The sequence below is a fragment of the Leptonychotes weddellii genome, chromosome 7 (genome assembly GCF_054177405.1).
Source record: "Leptonychotes weddellii isolate Sample4059 chromosome 7, ASM5417740v2, whole genome shotgun sequence".
NCBI classification, from domain to species: Eukaryota; Metazoa; Chordata; class Mammalia; order Carnivora; family Phocidae; genus Leptonychotes; species Leptonychotes weddellii.
In genome coordinates this window covers 98503150-98530517 of record NC_138375.1, presented here as the reverse complement: position 1 = coordinate 98530517, position 27368 = coordinate 98503150, and the positions used below count along the sequence as shown (strand labels likewise).

Below are 27368 nucleotides of genomic sequence, written 5' to 3'. Positions count from 1 at the left end.
ATGTTTTCGAAATCTTCCTAAAAGTAAGTAAACTATCTGGAAGGTCACATGTTTGTTTTATGTAAGTATCTGGCATCCTGTGATTTGTTAATTCCTACTGTAATTTTGTAACATAGGAAAGAGTCAATAGCCAGACATGGGATACTTGTTTTCTAATTCCTAATAATATCGTGTCATTCTTTGAGTAACATATATGTACAGAAATTGATATCTCCATGCAGCGTATGTTAAGGGCCACATCAGAGAGCTGGTATGCGAGTATAGTTATTGATATTCCTTTTGCTTTAACGAGTAGAATTTGCAAAACAAAACATTCTGTGATTGGCAATAGGCATATATGGAAGGGCAAAGACAAGAGAGACACTATTCGCAGTTTAGTTAGCGGTATAAAGTGTAAACACAAAGTTGAGACACAGTTTTCCTCTGAAAACATTAATGTGTTTGTGGATGAATTAAATTCTCAAATGGACCCATTGAGCAATAATAAAGAAAAAAGAATCACCGTCCTAAATATTGGCAACTTGAACAATTTGAAGTTATTTAGGTAATGCTGAGGTTTTGGTTGATTGCTGTTTATTGCTTTGAGATTTTGATTTAATTTTCTTAATTCTGTTTGTGAAGATATTTCTATTTCTATTCTGACCCCCCTTTTATTTCTCTTTCCCTGCAGTATTTGGAAACCATGTTCACACTACTTTTTCAGCTACTGCAGCAAGTTACAGAATGTGACACAAAGATGCATGTTTTGCATGTCCTTTCTTGTGTGATTGAAAGAGTCAACATACAGGTAAATTTGTTGTGAAACATTAAAATAAATGTCAGAGAGGTGAGTAGAGTATGTGTAGAATGCATTGATGTTTTTGCTTTATGTACATTATTTAAAAGTTAAAATATGCATTAAAATGCTTATAACCTATATGGTTGTGGTTTCGGTTATATTGACATGTACTTGAGTTTTCAAAAAATGACTTGAGAAAGTTAAAATCTAAAATTTAAAAATGGGATCAGTAATATGAAGGTGTTTAGAGGGCAGAATTTTATATCTCTTAGTAAATCCAGTTTATACTTAATAAAACTTCTTAAAATTCATTGTGTTTGAGGACATAACCACACGTGTATCAGCAGATGCAAATATTCTCAGAGGTCAATTTTTACCTTCAAAATTAAATGTGTTTTACAGTTTGGTCTACATTATGTACATGTTTAGTTTAATATAAAAAAGATTATGTAAAGTTTTCAACAGGTATATTATGAAACTGTTAAATTATTCAGCTTCTCTGTCTCTCCTCTAATTTGTGTGAAAAATTGATAATCCAAGAATCTTCCCTCTAATTATCCTAGTAATTTCTCATATCCTAGTTCACCACTGCATATCCTTGTTTGAAAAGTACTGAAGTAAATCTGTAAGATACTAGGGAAGGATAACTGAGTTCATATCCACAGATTCGAAGTGTGTTCCTGGATCTTTTAGTGAATTCTGATACCTTGAGCTTGTTTTTCAATTCTAAAGCAACTGATGAGACTTGCTGTCAATTACTGGATAAGGACAAGTTAAAAATGTCTGTGCTGAGTCATTTGCATATATTTCTCATTTAATCCTCACAGAAACCTTTGGGTGAGGATTGGAATTTATTATCTCAAATAGTTGGAGATTTTAAGGAATTTGTTAAAGTACATACATCTTAGTGGTATTACCGATGCAGTCACCATGCAAGTCCAGGAGAAGTTTTGAGTCTCTGTTAATCACTTGCAGCAGATACAGGTCCGAGTGTTTAAAAATAGTATTATCTTACAATTTTCTTAGCACCTGGTATTCTTATTACATTAGTTACATTATTTCATTTTGGTATTGGCTTATAAAGAATATTGAGAGATTTTGATCACACAGATAGTTAATTGAAGCTCTAAAACTCATTTCAAGTGCCTGTCTCAGCTATTTAGTTTCGGTAAGGTCTTTAACTTTGTGTCATTGTGTATAAAATAATAAAGATAATTCTGAAATCACCGAACTCACAAGGTTTCCTAAGTATGAAATTATTATAAATGTGCAGTATGCTGTAGATCATTATACAAATACAATAAATTGTTCATTTACAAAAATTGATTTTAGAAACAAGGTTTGGCCATTTTTTATAATCTTATTTAGATATCATCTGGCTAATGGAAATTTATTAAAGATTTCTTTTTGTGGTAATGAATTTTCTTACCTACATCTTCCCAGATCTCTTAATCTTTTTATCCCAGGTTGAAATTCCTCATGCTTAGTAAATGTAGAAGTGCTTTTGTCCTTTTATCCATATTTGCCTTTCAGAACACAAATAGCCTCAGCGACTCAGATGACTCTATCATCAGTAAATAATGAGATAGAGTTATCCAGTAGTATTTTCTGTTTTCAGAACTCAGGTAGGAAGTGGTTATGAAAAATATTTTCAGTAGTCTGATTGTTGAGCTTTCCTATGTTAACCTTTGAACAGCTCCCTCATTTATATATCATTGATCTATCTTTTGTGTGCTAAATTTCATTTTTGTCAATAAATAATAGTTTGAGCCATCTTACAACAGTGAGATGACACATAATGGTTTAATTGTGAAGTTTCAGTGAAGTTGCCATCTTAATACTATTAATGTGCAATTACTTAAAAATCACATTTTCTCTGCTTTTTGAAAAAGTAGCTGAAAACTTAAAATTAAATTATTCCATAGCAGCGATCCCATAAATACATAGAAAAAATAGGTGATTATCAGGTTTGGGTGTCAGGCAGACATTCTTTAAACTTAAATATTTCTGAAGAAAAGGACAAAATTAAAGGACCTGTGTGAAATATTAAATATTCTGTGAAAATTAGATCTAAAACATGAGGTGTCATTGGGTACTTCCTTTTTTAAATCCCCTTTGGATGGAACCCTTGTTAAAACATTTGTTAGGCTCTCACATACTTGATTTTCACATTTTCAGTAACATGTTAACAAAGGAAAGTGGATACCTCACTATACGTGATGAACTAACTCATAAGACTGTACTTCTCATAGTATTCCCCTGCATTCTGTTCTGTTTTCTTTTTGAGTGGAGGTGCCAAAAGATGAGTGCATGTAGTGTACTTTTCATCTCATTTGTATTAAGCTGATAGTTTAGTTTCTTTTATAGCCTGATGTCTAGAAAATGTTCTTAATTCCATGTGTTTTATTAGATGTTGAGCAAATAGTTGATACTGGCCTACCCTAAAAAGCCATAGAGTATAACCATTTTCAGAATTACATATAGGCAGTATTTTTTTTTACATATATTTCATTGACATATTTCAGCAGTAAATAATACCCATATATCCTTCATCTAGTTTTATCAGTTACTAACATTTTACTATATTGCTCTTTTTTAAATCTATGTGCATATACAAATTATTGTTGTTGTTAAACCATTTGAATTTTAGTTTCAAGTCTCATGGCACTTCACCCCAAAATATTAGACTTCTCTTCTTTTTTTTTTTAAATTTTTAAATTTTTATTTTTTTTAAAGATTTTATTTATTTATTTGATAGAGACCAGCGAGAGAGGGAACACAGGGGGGAGAGGGAGAAGCAGGCTCCCCGCAGAGCAGGGAGCCCAATGTTCTAAAACAGTGTTATTGCTAGTTAGGTAAGCTGTTTTATTAAAAAAAGATCCAGGATATGGCAGCATTTTCTTTTAAACTATAGATAACTGGCTGTGTTATGTTGTTTTCCTAAATTTTAATTCATGCAGTAAATCTGGTACTTACTTAAAATTCTTTAAAAATATTTACCATAGAACTGTATGTCTCTGTGTAATATCTGATTTATCTTTAAAAAGATATATGCATAATACCTTTCATTTAGTAAATATTAAATATTTCCTGCCTGGGACTTAATAGTGTTGTGTCATTGTTTCTTGAAGGAAATTGCCTTCTTTCCTAATACAGTTCTTTTGCTTCTTCTACTTCTGTTGTGATAGATACGACCATATGTAGGATGTCTGGTACAGTATTTGCCTCTTCTTTGGAAGCAGAGTGAAGAGCACAATATGTTGAGATGTGCTATTCTGACAACACTTATTCATCTTGTTCAGGTAAGTTACTTCCCAGTTTCTTAATATATATATATATATATTTAATTGAAGTCTGATTAACATGCAGTGTTAATTTCAGGTGTACAACATAGTGGTTTGACAGTCCTGTACATTACCCAGTGCTCACACAGTAAGGGTGGTTACCACCTGTCACTGTACACTTTTATTACAGTATTACTGACTATATTCCCTATGGTCTACTTCTCATCTCTGGGACCTATTTTTTTTTAAAAAATGGAAGTTTGTGCCTCTTACTCCCTTTTTTATATTTCACCAGTCTTCTTACTCACCTCCCCTCTGGCAACCACCAGTTCTCTGTACTTAAGATTCTAGGGTTTTTGGCTTTTTTTTTTTTTTTTTCTTTTTAAAAATTATTCATTGTTTGCCTGTGGTTTATTTTAATGTAGTGAAAGGCCTCTCACTTTATGTCTTTTTCATGTGTGATCTAAACAGTTTTAAAAACTACTTCTGTGTGTTGACTTTGGACTTTTTTTGACATCTGGAAAATACTCTCTACTTTTTTTTTTTTAATTTAAATTCAGCTAGCCAACATATAGTACATCATTAGTTTCGGATGTAGTGTTCAGTGATTCATCAGTTGCATATAACACCCAGTGCTCGTGACATCACGTGCCCTCCTTAATTCCCGTCACCCAGTTACCCCATCCCCTTCAGCATCCTGAAGTTTGTTATCTATAGTTAAGAGTCTCTCATGGTTTTAAAGATGTTTTCTTTCATGGATGTAGCAGTCTCCCGTGGGGATAGACTCATGATTTGTGCAGTCCATTGTACTTTCCATTCACTTTCCTTGGTATTCAGGGCTTTTTTGCATAAATTTACTCTCCATTTTCACTCCTTTTTTGTGATTTAAAATAAAAATTTTCCCTTTCATCAGTTGGGAAGGTAGGGAAACAGGTGACTTAATTTTGAAGGAAGGAGTGAATATGATTTTGGACATCTTGACTTTGAGGTGTCGAGGTTGTGCAGAGGGTAGAGAAAGATCTAAAATTTCAGAGTGAACCGGACTGTGTAGGTGTCATTTGAATGGGTATAGTGAATTATATTCTGATGGTGAGAGGATAGAGAGGGAAGAGCTTAATGCCAAGTCTGAGAATATCTGGATCCAGGTGTGCTCAAGTGATTTTTATTGGCCTTGCCCCAAAGTATGATAGATTTTCCAGTGGGGAGATCGCTAAGTTAATAGTTACTACTTGACAATTTTCTAGTAAGTTAAAAATTGGGGAAAAAACATTTTAACATTAGTTTTTAAAAAACCTTTCTCAGGCACCCTAACACTTTTTTTGAATATTTATGGGTGAGTTTTACAGTTATAAATTCCTACATAAGGCAGTTTCAGATAGATGAATAGTGATACAAAAAATTTTTTAAAGCACTTTCTTTTTAATAACTGTCTCATGTAGCATCTCTTCTTATCTACCATTTAATTCTTGTGATCTTCTGTGACGATTACATCCCTTTTACAGAGGAGGATACAAAGGCTAGGATAAGGTTACTGCTCTCATAAGTAACAGAACGAAGAGTGATCCCACATTTTTTGCATTATATCTCTGCCAAAATGTGTTTTTAGATTCAGTTTGAGAGTTTTGTGACTGAGGTGTGAAAAAAACCAGCTTCTTTTGTCTCCTTAGGCAATGTCACCTCAGGAAGTGTTAGGAAGCCAGAGTAACCTGCAGGTAATGTTTATAGAGTATAGTGTAGGGCCTTCTCCTTTAATCATGACTGTTCTGTACCCTGTGTTTTTGTTTAGGCCAAAGGTGCAGGTTTCCAGCCAAGTGGTCATCCACCCTTCTTGAAGAAGGCATACAACATTTAATATTAAAGTTGAGACTGTAGCTTAAAATGTGTTTTTCGGTCATATGAGATTATACTAAGGGTTATTGTTAAGTTGCATTTTGTAGATAACACTGCCATCCTTGAGCTTTTCAAACTTAACAGGGAAACATTAGTGTATTTGTATGTTTTTGTTTTCATTTCATTTTTTATATTCTGGGAACCCAGACTAGTAGTCTCTGACTAAAGAGATCATCCTTTGATCCTTGACCACCTGCTTTTGTTATTATTATAATTTTTTTAACCTGCGAAGAATTTGAAGCGTACACAGAAAAAGGAAGAACAGTATAATCAGTCATCCTTAGGGAACTATCACCCAGCTTCAAGAATCATCAGCGTTTTGTCTATATAAATTTAGGGCACTAAAAAGCTGATTGTGAGGGTTGAAAATGTATGGGAAACTTACTAATTGTGAATTTTTCCTCTAGGATATAATCTACCTGGGTTGTTTTGTAGGGAATGATCCACATTTTTTGAGGTCTTTCCTCAGTAAAAAAAATCTTTCAGTTTCCTGCATCTTGCATGTTTACAGCTCCCTGTTCTCATACAGTATCGCTCCTTTTGATTACCTGGTGTCTCCCTGTCTCACTGTCTTGAGAACATTTGCTTTATCTTATCAGAGGATCTAACAGGGCCACTGGTTTGTTTGTGGACTTGCATGAAATCTTGGCATCAAACTGCTTTGTGAACACTTTCTGGAGGCCCTCTTAGTTTTCGTACCTGACCTTTAACCTCCCCCTTCCCAAACCAAAGTACCTCGCACTACCAGTTTTTGAGTCTTTTGGTGTTTCTGTAATGTAAATCAGGCTGCTTCTTGCCGCTACTTTACTGCTGGCTTCGAGCTTTGGCTTTCCTTGGTTTTCCAAGTTTGCTAAGTCAGTTACCACTTGTCTTTCCAGCTTTTATTTTTCTTATGCTGTCTTTGTACTTACGGTTATAGGTCTTTAAGGCACATCCTCCTAGTTTCTTTCAGTGGTTCTTGACAGAGAACAGTAGTAAATGCATGCATTAAATCTGTCAGCTTTCTCCAGATGTTAACATAGTATTGCTAATGCTGAGTTGTTTGGTGTAGCTGGAACATAGTACACAGCTTGGGTTTAGGGTCAGGAAGACCAAAAGAACATCTCCTGAAGGTCAGAGCAAGGAGTGTTATTTTTATTTTAGAAAGGTAATCAGACGAGATCGGGGCGTTCAGAGTGGTATGGCCGTAGACATAAAAAGGTAATCAGGGCGCCAGTGGGGGCAAGGTTTGGAATGGAGTAAAACTAAGGTCAAGGAAAGTAGTTGCAGACTTTCTGTTAACCATGAAGGAGATGATGTAGATCTGAAGTAAAAGCGATAGAGAGAAGGGAAAAGATTTGAAAAATATTAGACAGAATGAAGGATTGTTTAGATGTTGGGTGAGTAAGAAGAGGAACCAGGAGGTGGTTGAGATACCATTTATCACTAAGTAGATAGTGGTTCAGGTCACTTGAGTTTGGAAATGCAGGGAGAGGGACCAATTTCAGGAAGACAGTGAGTTGGTTCAGTGGTCAGCTTAAGAGTTTGAGCTGGCTTCTGGATGATGATGTCCTGTAGCTATTCACTCTGTTTGGAGTTCAGAGATTGAGGGTTGGAGGTAACAGATTTGAACATTTTCAGCATGCAGATGGCACAGGAGAAGGCAGTCAAAAACAATACCCTGGGGAATGCCAATATTTAGGGGGTATTATTCTTTTTTTTCCCCTTAACCTAAAAAAAATATTAGTAAATATAAATTCATAGGCTGTTGCAAAGATAGTACAGAGTATCCTTCACCTCATTTTCCCTTTTGTCTTATGTAATGATAGTACAGTATGATTTCTGCCCCTTGAAGCATTTCTCATAATTTTAATAACTGTTGAATTTACTTTTGAGCTTTTGTAGTATTGTACACAATGTCCTATTGTGATTATTTCATAGTGTTGCAGACAGTGTTCTGTAGTTTATAACTGTGGGCCAAGAGAATGTTCAAATTTATTTAAAGCTGAATATCTGGGATTGGACACATTCTTTAGGCCATTAGACTACAAAAGTGAATGTCTTCAGGCTTTGACCCGAGAGACTCTTACATGTTTAGCAGTTGCTTACTTTGATATGTCTAAAGCTAGCATCTTGTGCTTATTGATGTGTGCTAAGTAAGTAGATGGATTCTAAGTTTTCTAGGAAATTTTAGGTCTACTTGATAATAAAAATGAACTTGACTGGTTTATCTTAATGTTCTTTGTGTTGTTTTGTTATAGATTGAATTGTAGAGATTGAAATTAAACTAAACTTTAAAATCCAGTATACTACTTTGTTAATTGTGACATTTTAATAATCCTCTTTCTTTAAAAACATCTTTAATAAGGTCTTTCAACTGATTTTTAGTTACAGAAGGGGTCAAACTTTTTGAAGGATTAAACTTTATGTATTTCCACTGAGGTAGCTGCCCCACTAATAAAGATGGAACTCAGTATAAGATAAATACATGTAGATTTTTTTTTTTAATTTTTTATTCTTATGTTAATCCCCATACGTTACATCATTAGTTTTAGATGAAGTGTTCCATGATTCATTGTTTGTGCATAACACCCAGTGCTCCATGCAGAATGTGCCCTCCTCAATACCCACCCCCCTCCCCTCTAGAACCCTCAGTTTTTCAGAGTCCATCGTCTCTCATGGTTCGTCAAATACATGTAGATTTTGTTGCACTGTAATTTATTATAAACTGTATTGATATTTGAATTATTTCCTAAATAAGGGAGGTATTTGATACTTTGTTTCCTTTCTGTGTTTATCAGATTAGAGAGATTATTATGGATTAGAAATTGACTTTTTATCTATTTCATTTTCTTGTAGAGCGCTTAGACTTAGTGTGCTTCCCTGAGTCAACCTCTGTAAGACAGTTACTAGGCAAACTAGAACTTGAGATAAAACCCTCTTCTTCCTCCATCTTTGTGTTCTTGGGTCAGTAATACGAGCAAAAATTGTTCATTTAAAAAAAAAAAAAGCTTACAAACCAAAGAAAGAATCTCTTTTACCCTCTTCCAGCATCCTTTTCCCCTTCCCATATTTAATTAGTGTTAATTTTTTCTATATGCTCCCTAGAAACATTTTTATGCATCTATCTCATATGCATATAGGTAGATATTTTTAAAAATTCTTGGACCTTGTGCAATTGTTATACACACACTTTTGCGCCCTTTAAATCCAGTTAGTAATTATTTTTGAGGTTGTTTTCATTCCATGCCTAATCCTTTTTCATTGGCTGCTCAGTATTCTGGAATATGAATGTACTATGATACAGTTATTTTACTGATGAACATTTTGATTGGGTTCATTTAGAGATGATTTATAGAATTTAATATAGCAGTGTTAGTACTTCTTAAGTAGAGAAGAGAAATTATTTACATGTGGAATCTCTTAAAACGAACAGATGTTTATAGCCTTGGTGTACATGGTTTTATTACCATTAGGCAATTGAATAGTATTTTTTTGCTACTTGCTGTTCAGTTGTAAACAGAACTAACCTTGTTTTAGTAGTGCTGTTTAGGACCATCCCAGAAAATCTGATTGATTTATTTTTTATAAGTTTGTTTTAGGACCTTTTTATATGATAGGTTATTTTTTTGGTGGGAGTGGGATCTTAGAGTGTCTTATGTTAAGTTTTATTTATACTTCCCATAGGGATTAGGAGCAGACAGCAAGAACCTGTACCCTTTCCTGCTCCCAGTTATTCAACTGAGTACAGATGTTTCCCAGCCTCCACATGTTTATCTTCTGGAAGATGGTTTAGAATTATGGTAAGAGGAAAAATTTGATACTCTGGATTTCCCCCCCCCACCCCCACCCCCGGCCTTCCATACTCTCATGCCAATAAAGCAAAGGTCATGTAACAGGGCTTAAAAATGCAGCATTTAAAAACAAAAACATGAGGGCGCCTGGGTGGCTCAGTTGGTTAAGCGACTGCCTTCAGCTCAGGTCATGATCCTGGAGTCCCTGGATCGAGTCCCGCATCGGGCTCCCTGCTCGGCAGGGAGTCTGCTTCTCCCTCTGGCCCTCCCCCCTCTCATGTGCTCTCTCTCATTCTCTCTCTCAAATAAATAAATAAAATCTTTAAAAAAAAAAACAAAAACAAAAACATGAAATCACTTTCCCTGAACTGGGTAACGTAATAGCTCCATCTGTTCTTGGCAGCTATCACTCAGTGTAGGCTCTTAGTAGTCAAAGTTCAAAGGGAAAATTTCAGTAAGAACTTGGCTGCATTTAATATTTGCAAATTTGAAATGTAAAATGGGGACAGCGCAATAAATTTTCAAAACTAAAAATGACTTAAAACTTGCAGCCTGTTAAATGGGATGTTTTGGGGGGTGTTGAGTTATTTTTCAGCCTCTTACTACCTTACCCAGTAAGTATTGAGATACTGTACCTCAGCCCCAAATGCTGAGGCTACTTAGTCTTGACTTGACTAATTATTTTACCAAGTGAGTAGTATGTCATGTTGAAAAGTAAAAAGGAAAAACTCTGTTTCTGAGGTGGCTCTGTACCACAGACCTGTAGTAACTGACCACTATGTAAGGAACTGTGCCAGAACATAGAAAATCCTTTTGCTTTACTAAGCTTATCTTACGCATAGCAGCAATTTTCTGTAGGGCCAATTGTAATACAGGAAAGGCTTAAACATTCTGATATATAAACTATTGAAATTAAAAAATGAAAATTACAGAAATAACTGTAGAGAAAGTGAACATTTCTGGTTTCCTTTCTTCTTCCTCTCTCTTCCTCCTTTCATTCCTTCCTGCCTTAGTATTTTCTTAGATGTTTAGGAATGAACATTTTTTTGATTTTTAGAAATTGGTGCAAATTATAAATTAATGATCTATAGCAGAATACTACCTGAACGGTTTTAAAACGGGTAGATATTCAATTCACAAGTTGGGTTTCTCATATTTTCTGGGTTATGTTGTTTGAACTTAAATGACTTTAGATGGTTTGATTGCAAATTAGCATGTGTTGAATCCTTTTATATTCATATATTTGTATTTGTACAGGATGGATTACTCTAGATCAGATATTGGCATACTTTTTCTGTAAAGGAGCAGACAATAAGTATTTTAGGCTTTCCAAGCTATGTGTTCTCTTATCCTAACTATTCACCTCTGCTGTTTTCGTGCCAGAGTAGTCATAGATAGTATATAAAATGGCTGTGCTCCGGTAAAACATCATTTACAGAAATAGGGTGTGGGTTGAATGTGACTCATGAGCTACAGTTTGCCAATCCCTACTCTAGATTATAAATTAAAACATTAGTCTCTGGCACATTTCTGTAAACATGTATCTATATGATGTTAACTATTAGAAAAACTAAAAATATTAGCTATAGTAATGAGATAGACTCAGATACTTAACAATATATTAGCATATATGTATATATATTAGTAGACTTAGTATATTAATGTGTGTATTAAAGGTCTATAAATTTTTTTAAGGATTACATGAGCAGGTAATAATAAAAGTACTTGCTCTGTTAATAGTGGTCTTTTTAGTTATATGTAAACAAAATGAAATCATTAGAGTACTTGTGACTTTTTTTTGCTTTTGTTTTTGTTTTGCCAAATTGCTTAGTAGCTGAGATTCTTTAGATCGAACCAGGGTACACATTTCTTCATATATTTTTCTTAGTTAGAACACCTCTTCGGAATCAGATGTAGGTGCCAATCCCAGTTACACCACTGCATTAGGTGTGTAATCATTGTCTGTGAAACTCCCGTTTCCTTATCTGTAGAATGAGGAGGTATAATTCCTACCTCACATGGCTGTTGTGGGGATGAGGTAGTGTTTGTAAAGTGGTTAGCACTTTGTATATGACATTGAAAGCCCGAGAATCATTGAGATTGCCTAGGAAGGAAAGGGCAGGTGTGGAACAGTCAGAATCCCAGATTCCAAGGTCACATCAGAGGTGACAGAGAAGAGCTGTCTAGTGATAGAGCAGGAAGACCAAGCCAAGAGAGGAGAATATTTCCTGAAAGAGAGAGTGGTCAGCTATGTCAAATGTTGCTGATTATCCTTGTTAGAGGAGTACAAAGAAGTAAATTTGGCCCATGGAGATGATAGGAGGGGTTTCAGTGAAGTGGTAAGAATAAGTTAGAATTGAAATTATTTAAGTACAGACTGTGAGCATTGACAACTTCGGGAGCATTTACTATGAAGAGGAGTGTAGAAATTGGGCAGCAGTTGGCTGGTGTGGGGGGATGCAGGGTCTGGAGGGATGGATGAGCCTCAGGAGTGATATAATTGGAGGCAAGAAGGGATGGGATTCAGCCTATGTAGGGTTTGTTTGTTTGTTTGTTTGTTTGTTTAAATAGCATCAGGGATACTTCATCCATTTTAACTGGGGGCAGGAAGATGGATTTTTGTATTATAGTGGGATGAGATGGGAAGGTGTTCGATCAAATAGATACGTTTTCTCAACTAAATGTGAACTGTAGCCATCAGTGTAGTGTTAACGGCTGGAGTTGAAGTATGTATAAGATACGAGGGATTTGTGGAGAAAAAAGATGTAAAATAATTATCTTGGAGAATGGGAATTTGAACTTACTAAAGGGATAATCAGTAGCAAGAGATGTTTGTGGTCATATATACCAGGTAAAACTCTTCCGACTGATTATGTGGGGTTTTTTCCCCGTCAAGTTTATTCCCCCACTCTTGATCTAACATGCTAGAGATTTGTCAGTGTTAACTAGCCTTCTCAAAGAACCAGCTTTTGGATTTGATTCTCTTTGTTGTATTTTTGTTTTCTGTTTATTAATGCTCTTATATTTATCATTTCCACTTTCTACTTACTTTAAGTTTTTGTCATTTGACCTACCTTCTGAGATTCAGTTCGGTAATTTTTTTTTCTTCTTTCCTCATATGAACATGTAATACTATAAAATATTTTTAAGCAGAATTTGAACAAACCTTGCATTTGAACAAACCTGCATAAAGGGCTAGTATTTTTTTTTTCTTTTTAAAGGAAGTACATAGGGTAATGGAGACTGGTCAACAATAAGCATCAGCTGTATACCATTAATTGTAATATGCTCTTCATTATTAAAAACAAAAACAAAAACCAAAAAACTGGTTTGATTGCCTTTTGCCATCCACTTAGGAGATTTAGAACCTTAAAAAAACAAAACAAAACAAAAAAAACAAACCCAAAACCTCTTTCTTTAAAAAATGATTTCCTGAAATAAACTTTTCTTGCTAGGGTGAATTCTACTTTTAATATGTCATACAAGTCTATTTTCTGGTATTTTATCAGATTTTATTTTTTCCTTTAATTATAAATGAGTTGGATTGACAGTCCATATTTTGTGATACTGATTTCATATCAGTGTCATGTTTCTTTTACCAATTTACCAGTTTTTAAAAGTGATTTTTTTTTTTCATACTGGAGTGATCTCTATAATACAGTAACTCTTTGGATGATTTGAAAATTTAGTAATAAAGGGAACTGAAAATGGATTCATGGCAGTGGCTGGGGAGTCATTCATAGTTTGGTAATATTCTGAAGTTGTTTCTTAGTTGTTAGTTTATACATACTTGGGTTTTGATTTTCCATGTCTGTTACAATTTGGGTACTTAATACCTTAAGATACTAATAAAAAAAAAAACCTTACATACATTTGCCTTACCTCTGCTATTTGCAGTTTTATTTTTGTTTTGCCTCTAAAGTACATTTATTAGAGATTTTTCTTTTTATTAATGTGAAAGAAGTACATGTTAGATTTTATGAGTTTTCCTATGTTTCTATCCTTTCATTACTTTATTTCTCCTTCAGATTTTTTACTTCCTACACTTAGCTGGGTATATTTTCTTAAAGCTATAAAAAATTGTTACTTTATTACCTTAAGTGCTAAAACATGTAAAGCTATGAATTTGTCTTGGCTTATAACTGCCTATTTCCCTAAAGTCTTGATATATAATGTCCTATTTTTTATTTTGGTGGTAGCATTATGGATTTTTAATGTCTCCTTTGACTCAGTCTCATTTATTTTTTGCTGGTACTAAAGTATATGATTGAGGTCTGGACTTACTGCATTGTAAATACAACATATCACTTGTTCAGTTTTTTAAAAATTAATATGAATTTTAATGACTATAGGCTTTGCTTTTGTAGCATATTCATATCAATAGTAATGATGATATAAAAGAAGCAGATTTTATTCTTTCTAACTGGTGGGTTGTATAGTTCAAATCAGTGTTTTACTTTTTAATTTTGACACTGGTTTATTAAAATACCCATCTAGTTTTCTTGTGTCAGTGTCCCTTTTTATTTCTAGCATTCTTTTTTTTTTTTTTTTAACTGGTCAATATGGTTTTATTTCAGTATTTCGTAAACTTTTAAATAGAATCAGGTAAAAAAAAAACATTTCAAAAAGTGCAAAATATTAGAAGGCTAATCAGTGCTATTAATCTTTCCATGCAGACCGTCTCTTGCTGAGCTAAGCAGTACAAATTCTGTAGCAGGGAATATGTATAAAATGATACTCTACAGAGTTTAAAAATAGGCTTGGTCAAGAGACTGCACATGATACAACTGAAGTAGTGCAAATAATACACAGCTAAGAATTTAAATCAAACTTACTATCCTGTGTACTATACAACCGTGATGATACCATAGGTGGAGAGACAAGATATAAAGCTCCTTTACAGTTGCCTGCCCATCACCATCAGAAAACTATTTCTAGCATTCTTGATCTGTAACTTTTAAAAGAGATTATTCACTGCACAAAATTTTGGTATTTTTGTATATTGTTAAAATATTTAATAAACACAGTATTTAAAATTTAAAATACTTTCATGAAGCATCATGTGATGTAGTATGTATGTATTCATTGATTAACTTTTCACTTTTTAATTATTTTGCATTTAAATTTTATCTGCTATATCATCATATGGTTTACTTTATTTAGATTTGACTTAACTGTCTTTGTTCAGTGTTTACATTTTAGCTTTTCTGTTTGAAATTTAGTTGTGTTTCATATACAGTTCAAATTTTTATATTTTGTATTTTAACTTAACCAGAGATGCTTTACCTCAAAAGAACTTTCATGCTCTTATACTTATTTGTTGAATTGATACACCTGTCTTTTTACCTGATGCTCCATGTTTCCTATATTTTTTGTGGAAGGGTAACATTAAAATTTACATTTCTCTAGTTAAAGATTTGGTACATATAACTTTGTCTGATTATTCATCAGAATAGTAACTTATCTCTTTCCTAAGTGCTTCGACTTTGTCTCTCTTTCTTCCTTTCTAATTCTTCATTTGAAGTTGGAGTTAAATGCTATGTCATCTTATTTTTAAGTACTTTAAACTTTTCGAGATTTTTTTCCTTTTTAAAATACTATGGCTTGTGTTGCGGAAACGAGCATAGGTAGTGAGAGTGACAATGACCTGAATGTCTTTTTACTAAGGTAATGACATTGGGAGGGAAGAATTCATATGGAATTTTAATTTGGATCCAATGACAGAGTTTGAAACATCTTCTGAGATTTAGAATATGCCCATCAGTTTTTTTCTCACTGAGATACCGTGACTGGATTGTGGCTTTTCTTTTGATTTCATTGTTATTGTAAAGGTGAATAGGATAAAATTTTTAAAATCTTATGTTTTATTCTTTAAAAATGGAATCAAATCCTGTTCTTGTTGATCTGAGTTAAAGTGTCTAAAAATATTATTGCTTGTATATGTGGCACGTACTTCATTTCTGGGGTGGCTGGTTTCTCTTGTGTCCCCCTTCCTCTTCCCAATTTTGGAATTTAAAATTTGTGAAATAGGGGCCCCTGGGTGGCTCAATCAGTTAAGCATCTGCCTTCAGCTCAGGTCATGGTCCCAGGGTCCTGGGATCGAGCCCCGCATCGGGCTCCCTGCTCAGCGGGAAGCCTGCCTCTCCCTCTCCCTCTGCTTGCTGCTTCCCCTGCTTGTGCTCTCTCTCTGTCAAATAAATAAGTAAAATCTTAAAAATAAATAAATAAATAAATAAAATTTGTGAAATAGTTCATAGATTAATAGGGAAGTCATATTATTTGTAAATATTTATAACTTACATAAAATGAAAATCCATTTCCTGTACCCTCGTTAAGAAATGAGATAGTAAGAATGTCTTTGAAGCCCATGGTTATGGCATGTTTGTTGAATTCTCCTGTTTTGATTTCAGGGATGACCCACTGTACCAGTTTTTTTTTGTTTTCATTCCTTGGTTTTCTTTCTTGTAATGTTTTTAAAATCACGTGTGTGTGTGTGTGTCTTTCTAAACAGTATATTCTAACTTCATATAAATTTTATAGCTTGTCTACTAACTTGCTTATTTTTTTTTTGCTCCCTGTTCTAAGATTGATTCATATTGATGAGTTTAAGGGTATGAATGTCACAATTCATATACACCATTTTGGTTGATGTTCAGATAATGCAACTGAACATTTTGTACATGACAATGTATGCAGATGTATGAGACCTTATTCACTAGGTCATAGGTATGTGCACATATACATATTTCACTTTTTCAGATGATAATTACTTTCCAAGTGATGAGACTAACTTCCTCCTGCCAGCAGTGTGCAAGAGTTCTCATTGTTCATAGCTTTGCCAATACCTATTATGTCAGACTTTGGAAATTTTGCTAATCTGGTAGGGGTAAAATTGTACCTTGTTTTGCTTATATTTTACATTTTCTTGATAACTAGTTCAGTATCTTTTTGTATTTTTTATAGTCCGGTTTATTGACAGTTTTTGGATGGATCCTCTTTGGAATGCTGGTTCATGTGCTCTCTACATTTGTCTTTTATTAACCTCTTATATTCCTTTGGACTGTTCCCTTTTCAGTTATATGTATTGTAAACAATCTTCTCCCAGTATGTGACTTACATTTTGACTTTTTTTTTTTTTTTTAAGATTTTACTTATTTATTTGACAGAGAGAGACACAGCGAGAGAGGGAACACAAGCAGGGGGAGTGGGAGAGGGAGAAGCTTCCCACAGAGCAGGGGGCCCGATGAGGGGCTCGATCCCAGGATCCTGGGATCATGACCTGAGCTGAAGGCAGACGCTTAACGGCTGAGCCACCAAGGTGCCCCACATTTTGACTTTTTTGAGGCATCTTTTGATACACAGTAATCGTTAACTTTAATGTAGTCATATTTATCTCTTTTTCCTTAATCTTTCTTTAACTTAAAGCTCTAATTACGTTCTCCTGACGTTATCCTTCTCATATAAAACTGGAATTAATTTCTGTATTTCATGTGAGGTAGAGGCCCAGTAGCTCACCACCAGTGACTGAATTGTCCAACCTTTTCTTAACCTGGGAGCTGCCTCTTTCATAAAGGAGCAGGTCTGTTTCTTATGTTACTCTGTTTACGATATTAAATACATTGATTTTATAGTAAGCCATAATATGTGGTAAAAGAAGTGCCCCCCCCAACCCCCATATGTTTTGTTTTCTTGGCAAATTTCTTGTTTGTTCTTGGTCATTTGCCTTCCAAATCATTTTAGAACTCAGCTTTTCTAATTTCTAGGGAAAAGCCTGTGGGGATTTGAATGAAGTTTTGATTCTGTATAACAATTCAGAGAGAATTGACATCTTTATGGTGCTGGATTTTTATATCAGTGACTCTTAGAGTAAGATATATTTAAATCTTAAGTATTTGTTTTGATATATAGAAATTGAGCTGATTTTTATATACAGTGTATTGATATATTCAGCAACCTTGTTGAAGTCTCTTAGTGATTAAAGTACTTCTTTCCCCCTCTCTTTTCTATCAGTCATATCTTCTGTGAATAAAGACTGTTTAACTTTTTCCTCTCACCCTTGTGTCTTTTATTAATTTATTTGGCATATCATGCGAGGAGCCCTCCATACATATACTCAATAGATGTGAAGGTAGACAAGATAAAAAATAGAGGATATTTTTTGAGATGTGATTGTGTTTTTCCAGGAGAATGGTGTCAAATGTCATTAGGTGTGTTTTCTACGAGTGTTTGGTAGGTACCCTCTTACCAGATTAAGGACTTATTTCTCTTTATAATAGGATAGTTTTGATAATGAACGTTAGATTTTGAATAGGATACCCTCCTCTTTTCTTGCAGCTGTTTTGACAATCATGTTTTTTCTCCATTAACTTCTTGGGTGGGGAGTGAGGAGGTAAACCAGCTGCACACTTCCCTGATAAACCACAACCCATATATATTTTATTTTTTATACATTGGTTCTTTCATATTTCCAGTGTCTCTTGAAAGGACACATGAATAACATGTGACAGAAAAATAAAAACAAAGCAATTTTTGTCTTTCCTTGACCATAATCATGCTTTTGCTTTAGCATTATAATTTTATTGTAAATATTTTAGTATGTAGTTACTTCCCTTACTATTTTTGCTGTGTATATAGAAATAATAATATATGATTTATAGATGGGTTTTAAATTTTGACAAATTTGGTAATTTTTTTCCTAGAAAGATAACTTACATAACTTTGTGTATTGTCCATTTTTCTTTCTTCTTTAGATGGGACAATTTTAATAAGTTGTATTGTTAACAGCTTAATGGTTATAGAAAGAGACTTAATCATCTGTTTTTCTTCCTAGGTTAGTGACTTTGGAAAACAGCCCAAGTGTTACACCAGAGTTGCTTCGTATATTTCAGAATATGTCCCCACTTCTTGGTATGTGTGAAAGTGTAAAACACAATACTGTTTTTGAATGCAGTGATAATTTGGGGCCTGATAGGTGACTTTAAATTATACCTTCCATTTTTACAGAAGTCCCTCGTATTCACAAACAAGTTTAATAGTGTTTTAATAGTTTTTAGGTATGTACCTATGTAACTTTTTAGAACCATTTCTGCTTATTAAAGAGTAGACACTAAATTTACTAAATAACTAAAAACAAAAAAGTGTTCTTGGAAAATTAATTCCATATTAAGTTTGAACTTTGCCTGGTAAAGTTTTTATGTTTCATAGCAGGTTCTATAAGGTATTTAAAAGACTGTATTGTAAAGCTGCTTCTGTATACCATGGTATTACCCAGTTTCCTTTACAAAATGATTTTATGCTGTCACTTGTTCACAAATGAGCTCTGTACATATTTCTGATTTAGCTAAGGTACCGACAACATGAAGACTATTAAATATTGGCAAATCATATTTATTGTTTAAGTATTACTGACATATAGAGATGCAAAATCATGAAGTATAATATTCTAGAAGCATCATTTGTGGCACATGGGATGGGAGAACTGGACACTGGGCTGGGAGTGGGGCCTTAGTCTCTTAGGCCACCTTGGATGAGATCTAATTAGGTTTTTTTTTCCAATCTGAACATGTTTTCTGATGATAATTAATACTAGAGAATACTTTCCTGTTACATGTCACCTACCATTCATAAGTAATACCTTACATTTTAAAAAACATAATACTTGTTTATAGAGTTGTTTTGTGAGGGATTTTACCAGTGAATATTCACATTTAAACTCTCTTGGAGTAATATAAAGATTGTATACAGTGCTGTTTATGGGCCTTTATGATTCTTTTTCAGTCTGCAGAATACTATAATTTATTTATAAAATGTAAAAATTCAGGGGCGCCTGGGTGGCTCAGTTGGTTAAGCGACTGCCTTCGGCTCAGGTCATGATCCTGGAGTCCCGGGATCAAGTCCCGCATCGGGCTCCCTGCTCGGCAGGGAGCCTGCTTCTCCCTCTGACCGTCCCCCTTCTCATGTGCTGTCTCTCTCATTCTCTCTGTCTCAAATAAATAAATAAAATCTTTAAAAAAAAAAAAATGTAAAAATTCAGTGTTTTGCATTTATAGTAACCATTCTTCAAGAGTGATCCATGAAACATCTTTAATTCCTTCATTAGAACTTTGTGTCTACTAACTAAATATTGTCGGTAGAGGGCATTTACAGCAATATCTGAAGACTTTTTTTTCTGGGAATTTATTTGTAGTGAGTAGTTTTATTAGACGAAAATATTACTGAGGTATAATGTTACACCAGAAAAGTAGATTTACTTTTTCACAGATCAACAAATGTGGACTAAAACACTCTTATAACTGATTAGAAAACATCTCATTTTCTGGATGGTCATAGTGGGTAGAAAATGTAATTAGTCCTTCACATTTTCTTTATTTTCTATTATTTTACCCCATTCTTCAGAATAGATCTCAAATAATACCAAAAAGCATCTGTTTTCTGATAAAGAGCCACTTGCCATTTATCATCTAGTGTCCCTATAAAATTGTTGGAAAAAAATCCCAAAGATGAAGACTGTGGCAATAGACCAGTCACTTGTTGCTAGTCTCCTAAAAAAGTTTTATCTTTTTTTAAGAAACCATAGGGAAAGAAAGTGGAAAATGTCCTTTCACTCCTTTAACTCTGGTGAAGGCCTTTTAGTTCTACTCTTCCTAACTTGGAGACCAAATACAGTGTCATTCTGGGTAATCCACAGTGCTTCTTTGTACTTGACCTAGGAGTAGAAACCTCAACCAGAGCCATTGTCAACTTTGTCATGAACAGGATTCAGCCATTTTCACTTATGGGTGACGTTATACAGTGATTTCACTTTGCCTATGTTATTTGACCCCAAATCCAGCATGCCTGACCTTTACAGTGAAACAAGAGAAGGGTGGGTAGACAGGAAAAAGACTTAAAAAGTATTGACTAACCCTACTAAGACTTTATGACAGTATTTTGAGTGTAGATTTAGGTAAGCACTGTAGTACAGTTTAACCATAGAAAGCTCTGTAGTTGATGCATTTAGATACGTATTTAGAACAGTGTCTGGTGGGGCACCTGGGTGGCTCAGTCGGTGAAGCATCCGACTCTTGATTTCGGCTCGGTCATGATATGAGGGTCGTGAGATTGAGCCCCGCATCTGGCTCCACCCCCAGAGGGGAGTCTGCTTGAGACTCTCCTTCTCCCTCTGGTCCTTTCCCTGCTTGTACAGGTGCGCACACATGCACATGCTCTTTCTTTCTCTCTAATAAAAGTAAATAAATCTTTAAAAAAATGTCTGCCACATAGTAAAGATTATTTGTTTTGCAATTATATGTGTTACTATTACTGTTAATATTACTGCTATTTTAAAAGAAAAAGCAACCACAGTCAATGAAGGATTTGTTACTTAACTAAATCAAGAACTACTAAAATTTCATCCTTGTGATAATACTAGATTTAAGCTTTTTTAATATTGAATAATTTAAAAAATTCTGTATTTTACAGATAGTAACAGTGAATATAGATTATATGGAAGCTACTGAATTAGTTTATTTCCTGCTTTCTCTTTGAAAACAAACATTGTATGTAATTTGTTTTATGCATTATGGTATGTATATTTGCTTTGATAAATGAAGAAATTCTGTTTACACATTATATCTGTGCATGTTTAGTATACCTTGACAACAGTGTTACCTTTATTCTTGAGTATCATATTCTTGAGTATCACAAAACTCATTTTTACATGTAACATTTTGCATATACATTATTTTATATTAGCTTTAGAATTTATTTTGAAATATAACCAGAATATTTATTTTAATCTTTGAAGACTATAGATCAAAATGAATACTTACTTTTCTTATCAGTGAAAACATATTCTTTGTCATTGTATCTATGATTTTTAAAAATTATTGAATATGATAGCTATTACTTTTTTATAAGTAGAAATAAAGCTGTTGGCAGGAATTTTCTCATTTTCATGAAGGGGGGAAATCAGAGGGGGAGACGAACCATGAGAGACTATGGACTCTGAGAAACAAACTGAGGGTTCTAGAGGGGAGGGGGGTGGGTGGATGGGTTAGCCTGGTGATGGGTATTCAAGAGGGCACATACTGCATGGAGCACTGGGTGTTATGCACAAACAATGAATCATGGAACACTACATCAAAAACTAATGATGTAATGTATGGTGATTAACATAATAAAAAATAAAGTTATAAATAAATAAAATACATAAGACCAACAATATTGAATACTATTTAGATGTTTAAGTTAATGATTTTTAAGATATGTTAAGTGTGTGAATAAATACAAGGCTAAAATTCATTTTATATCCTTTTTCCTAAATGTAAGTAGAACCAGAGGAATTTAAAGTAGAACCAAGGGGCGCCTGGGTGGCTCAGTCATTAAGTGTCTGCCTTCGGCTCAGGTCATGATCCCAGGATCCTGGGATCGAGCCCCACATCGGCTCGCTGCTCGGCAGGAAGCCTGCTTCTCCCTCTCCCACTCCCCCTGCTTGTGTTCCTGCTCTCGCTGTCTGTCAAATAAATAAAATTTAAAAATTAAAAAAATAAAGTAGAACCAAAAGCTATCACTGAAAATAATTCTGATAACTTAGTTCTAAGGGCTTGTTTTTAAAATCCTTTAAATCTGTTTTATAGTGTTAATTTACTTAGTATTCTCATTCCTTTTTTTTTTTTTTTTAAAGATTTTATTTATTTATTTGACAGAGGCAGACGGTTAACGACTGAGCCACCCAGGCACCCCTGATAGTTACATTTTTAAGAATATTTTTTATGTGTAAGTTCTTACAGGAGAGCAGATTTGAAGACGAGTCCAAGGATTGAGAATTATCTAAACACAGTATTGAAAGTTTTTGGAGTGTAATAGGACTCTTTTCATAAGTAGCATATCATATCCAGTGCCAGCGCAGTAGCACTCAGTAGATGCTTATTGAGTGAACCATTTAAGCACTTATAAAAATATGATGGTAAAATGATTCAGTTCCAGGGCACCTGGGTGGCTCAGTCGTTAAGCGTCTGCCTTAGGCTCTGGTCATGGGCCTCGGGTCCTGGGATCGAGCCCCACATCAGGCTCCCTGCTCAGCGGGAAGCCTGCTTCTCCCTCCCCCACTCCCCCTGCTTGTGTTCCCTCTCTCGCTGTGTCTCTCTCTGTCAAATAAATAAAATCTTAAAAAAAAAAAAAAAATTCAGTTCCTTGTCGTTTACCATGCTGGCACTAGAAACGTAGTTTGAAATGAAAGTTTGGTATATATGATTATGTGCTTGTTTTCTGAAAGGAATAAAAAACCTGGGAGCTTAATTTTTTTCCCTAAATTCTTTCAACTAGTGCCAGGTATATGGGGAAGTACTCAGTTATAGGTTGATGTCAGTTCTTAGATAGCTGTTTGAATCCCAGTAGTCTGAACAGCACTCAAAAGGTTTGTAAAGAACTGTATATAACTTAGTTTTAAATAAAGTGCTTCATTTAAACTGATTTTGAACATTGAATTAACCTGTCCTTTTTAAAATAAATTCTTTGGCAGAACTAAGTTCAGAAAATCTCAGAACCTGCTTTAAGATCATCAATGGTTATATCTTTTTATCATCAACAGAATTTCTACAGGTATGATGTACTAGTTTTTGCATTGTAAAAATTTATGTAGTTCTTACTTTGATTGTCTCTCATTTGAAATCAAGAGGTACCTTTTAAATGAAGATTGGTCAGTTACTTTAAGGGGAGAAAAAACTTTATAAGCACTGTAGGGTAGATGTGATGCAGTTCCATGAACTGTTACTTAACACAGAAAGTATCTCTGTAAATAAATACAGCCTTATATTTCTGTAAAAATCAGTATCGCAGTAAACTGTATTTTTATTTTCTAAGCTTTTTCTAAGAGTTCTAATTGAAACTTTATATACTTAGACCTTAAGTATATAGTTTTCAAATAGATTGTAATGAGTTCCAAATATAATTTTTGCCTGTTCTGATACTGCAAATATATTTATATGTATATTTTGACTTTTGATTGAATTTCAGACATATGCAGTGGGTCTCTGTCAGTCGTTTTGTGAGCTGCTAAAGGAAATTACTACAGAAGGTCAAGTTCAAGTACTCAAGGTATTGTCATATTTTAAATGAATATTGTTGTAAGTTTTTCATCTGTATTTTGTGAAATTGGACCTTCATTTGGGTTTGGATGATTGTCAAGGAGAAGAGTACTTCTAGACAGTATTTTCTTTTAGTGGTAATCAATTACTATAATTCTGGGCCAGGGGTTTCAAATTTGAATGTGGATACAGATCTCCTGAGGATGTTGTTAAAATAATGTGGATTCCACATTTCTGACAAGGTCCCTGCTGATGGTATCCTAATCAAGGTCCATCTCCCCACCCCATCCTGAGACCTCACTTTTAAGCAAGGCTTTAAAAATGTTTAGGAATTGTCCAAAGGCTGGTGACATGTAACACTTCTCACTGCTCCAGTTGGTTAGCCTACTTTTGGGAAGAAATTTTATTATAATTTGGGACTTTTAATTTGTGTTGGCATCATAGTTATACTATGAAACTTGTATCGATTGAGTATGATTTAGAGCCAGTATAAAATCATTATGTTGTATACCTGAAAATAATATAATGTTATGTGTCAGGTATACCTCAATTAAAAAAAAACTTTAAAAAATAAGCTCTGAGTTAATGTTTATGCAGTATATCTATACAGATTAAGGATATATATTATCTTTATATATTGTATATCATTGTGTAGAATAGGAACAGGCTCTGAGTTGTATATATTTATGTATTAAAGATATAGTATCAATTAAATATATATTTATAAACATAAGTGTATTTATAAATTTATATGAAATATATATTTACATGTATATGTATACATATATACATATGTGCTTCATGTTTGTACTTTGCAAGAAGATGTAGCTGTTAACCCTTCCTGCACTCCCCCACTTCCCTGATTTCTTAGCTGTGTTCTAAGTCAGATATGGTCAGATATGCAAGATGGTTAAGTGAAGTGTTAATTATCATAACAAAGTTGCATTTATCGTATGAGAATGATGGCATTTCTTTAGATCCTAAAAACCATATGATTTCCTCCCAGTGAAATTAAAAAGTCTTTGCCCAGAGAGGTTCATTGTAAGAAATGTATAATTGACCCTTGAACAACAGAAGGTTAGAGTTGGAGACCCTCTGCACATTGAAAATCCAGGTTTAACTTCTGACTCCTCATAAACTAAACTACTAATACCCTGCTGTTGACCGAAATCTTAAAGATAACATAGTCAATTAACACATATCTTTTAAGTTATATGTACTATATACTGTATTCTTATAAGAAGAGAGAAAAGAAAATGTTAAGAAAATCATGAGATAAAATGAAAAAAAAACTCATGAGAAAATGCATATCTAGTACTGTACTATATTGGAAAAAATCTGCATATATGTGGACCTGTGCAATTCAAACCCTGTTTAAGGGTCAGCTGTATGTAACTAATCACAATAATTGTCATAGTAATCCACAGTATATTTGGGGTACTAAGTGGGTAAAAGTTTGTGCATATGGTAAAATCTTCTTTTGTATTAATCACTATGATAGCTGCTATACATCTAATAAGAGTAATCATCAGTTTGAACTTATTCAAGCATTATAATATTTAATGTGTTGTTCTTCAGATATTTATTGTACACACGCACAAATAAAACTCCAGATATCCGTGTTACAATGCTTGTTAATTCGACTTTCAAATTGGTTGCATTTAGTAGCTTTGGTCATTATTCATTTATTCACCGTATAGGTTATGGGTCAGCACACTTTTTCTGTAAAGGACCAGGTAGTAAATGTTTTAGGCTTTGTGGGCCATACAGTCTTTGTCTCAACTATTTGTATCTGCTGTTGTAGAATTGAAAGCAGTTATAGATGATAAGTAAATGGATGAGTGTGGCTGTATTTCATTAACGCTTTATTTACAGAATTATGGCATGGGCATAGTTTGCCAACCCTTGGTATTAGTATTCAGATTTTAGTTATAAAGTGATCAGACAGGGAGGCACCTATAATTAAAGACTTTGTATGTTTCCTAGGGCTGCCATAACAAAGTACCACAACCCAGGTGGCTTAAAACAACAGAAATTAATTTATAGTATTTATAGTAATTATCTTTCTCACGGGGTACTAGACACTGAAAGTCTGAAATCAAGGTGTTGGCAGGGCCATGCTCTCTCTGAAGACTCTGGGGGAAAGTTTGTTCCATGCCTTTGTCTTAGCTTGTGGTGATGGCCAGCAAGCTTTGGCTTCCTTGGCTTGTATATGTATCATTTCAATCTCTGCTTTCCTTTGTTACATGACATTCTCCTTGTATCTCTGTTTTCTCTTCTAATAAGAGTACCAGTCCTAATGGATTAGAGGCCTACCCTAAAAATACCATCCTAACCCAATTGCATTTGCAAAGACGCTGTTTCCAGCCACGTTTACGGGTACCTGGGATTAGGACTCCAACATATCTTTTTGGAAGACACAGTTCAACCCATAATAAGCATTTACTGTTAAAAAGTGAAAAGATGGTTTTTGTGTGTGGGGATGAAGTATGGAGGACTTGATTGGAGTAGGTTTTGTAAATGAAAGTGACCCAGTAGAAGGGAGGATGGCTCTAGATAATACAGGGGATTGGGATTTCGGATCAAGAGCATTTGTGGAAAGATTAGCTTGAAAGGGGAGCAGGAGTTTGTTTTCTGAGAGAGTTGGCAAAAAGTGGCAGTGATTGAAGCTGTAGATAATCATGTTTGGTGAGAAGTGTAGGAAACTGGTATGTGACCTTGGTGTTTTCAGTTACAAAGGAGACAAGGTTAGAGCTGCTTGATGACTGTCACTCTTGAGGCAGAGGTACATTGCAAGGTGATGAGACTATTTGTACTTTCCACAGGTTGGGGGCATGAATATTACTCATCTCAGTATTCATTCTTAAATGAATTCTACATTACTGATGTTAAAGATGGTACTTAAGATTCTTGACTGACTTACATACAAGAACAGTGTCTTTAGGCTTTAAGAGAATTCTTACAATACAGAAAGGCTTTTAACAGGAGTTGAAATAAGAACTTTGGTTAATTCTGATTTTTCCCAGAAAGTCCATTTATCAAACCCATTACTTCACCATACTGTCTGTTTTTTGCTTTTCTGTATTTCAAATCACAGTAGAAACTTTAAACCAAGGTAATGTTGTAAACTAAAAATAGGGCACATACGGTAAAATATGATAAAACTCTGATTTTAGTTTCATAGATTCTTTAGTTTCTTTTTTAGTATAGGGGTTAAAGCATGAGAATGTAAGCCCCAGTTACGAAAGAAGCATGTGGTCTTTGAAGGGGTAATTACGGAAATCTGTGGCTTCTAGAGACCACCCTGGATGCTTGAGGCCTGGTCTACTCTCACCCCCACTATTTTCACAGTATTCTCTAAGCTGCAGAGATTACAAGTAACATTGGACATGTTTACAAAAATGTTCTTGTGAATTTTTAATGCATTTATGCCCTTACCAAACTGATGTAGTGGCAATATATAATTTTACTGAGGACCTCATCTGTCTTATGTAATCTTAGCTTCATCTTTTGTCTTGGTGGTAATTTCTTTTCTGGAAGTAGAGAGATAACAAGGAGTCAACACTATGGCCTTAAT

At 34.3% G+C, this 27368-nt stretch overlaps 1 protein-coding gene across 1 annotated transcript in view; it reads left to right on the top strand.

Annotated features, from left to right (window-relative positions):
- The window catches only part of IPO11 (importin 11), a 184589-nt gene that overhangs the window by 65175 nt on the left and 92046 nt on the right, over positions 1-27368 (top strand). The window contains exons 13-18 of the mRNA XM_081825596.1: positions 626-787; positions 3967-4080; positions 9619-9734; positions 18556-18632; positions 23227-23306; positions 23721-23801. Coding sequence (XP_081681722.1) covers positions 626-787; positions 3967-4080; positions 9619-9734; positions 18556-18632; positions 23227-23306; positions 23721-23801 — 630 coding nt within the window. The remainder of the gene's footprint in view (positions 1-625; positions 788-3966; positions 4081-9618; positions 9735-18555; positions 18633-23226; positions 23307-23720; positions 23802-27368) is intronic.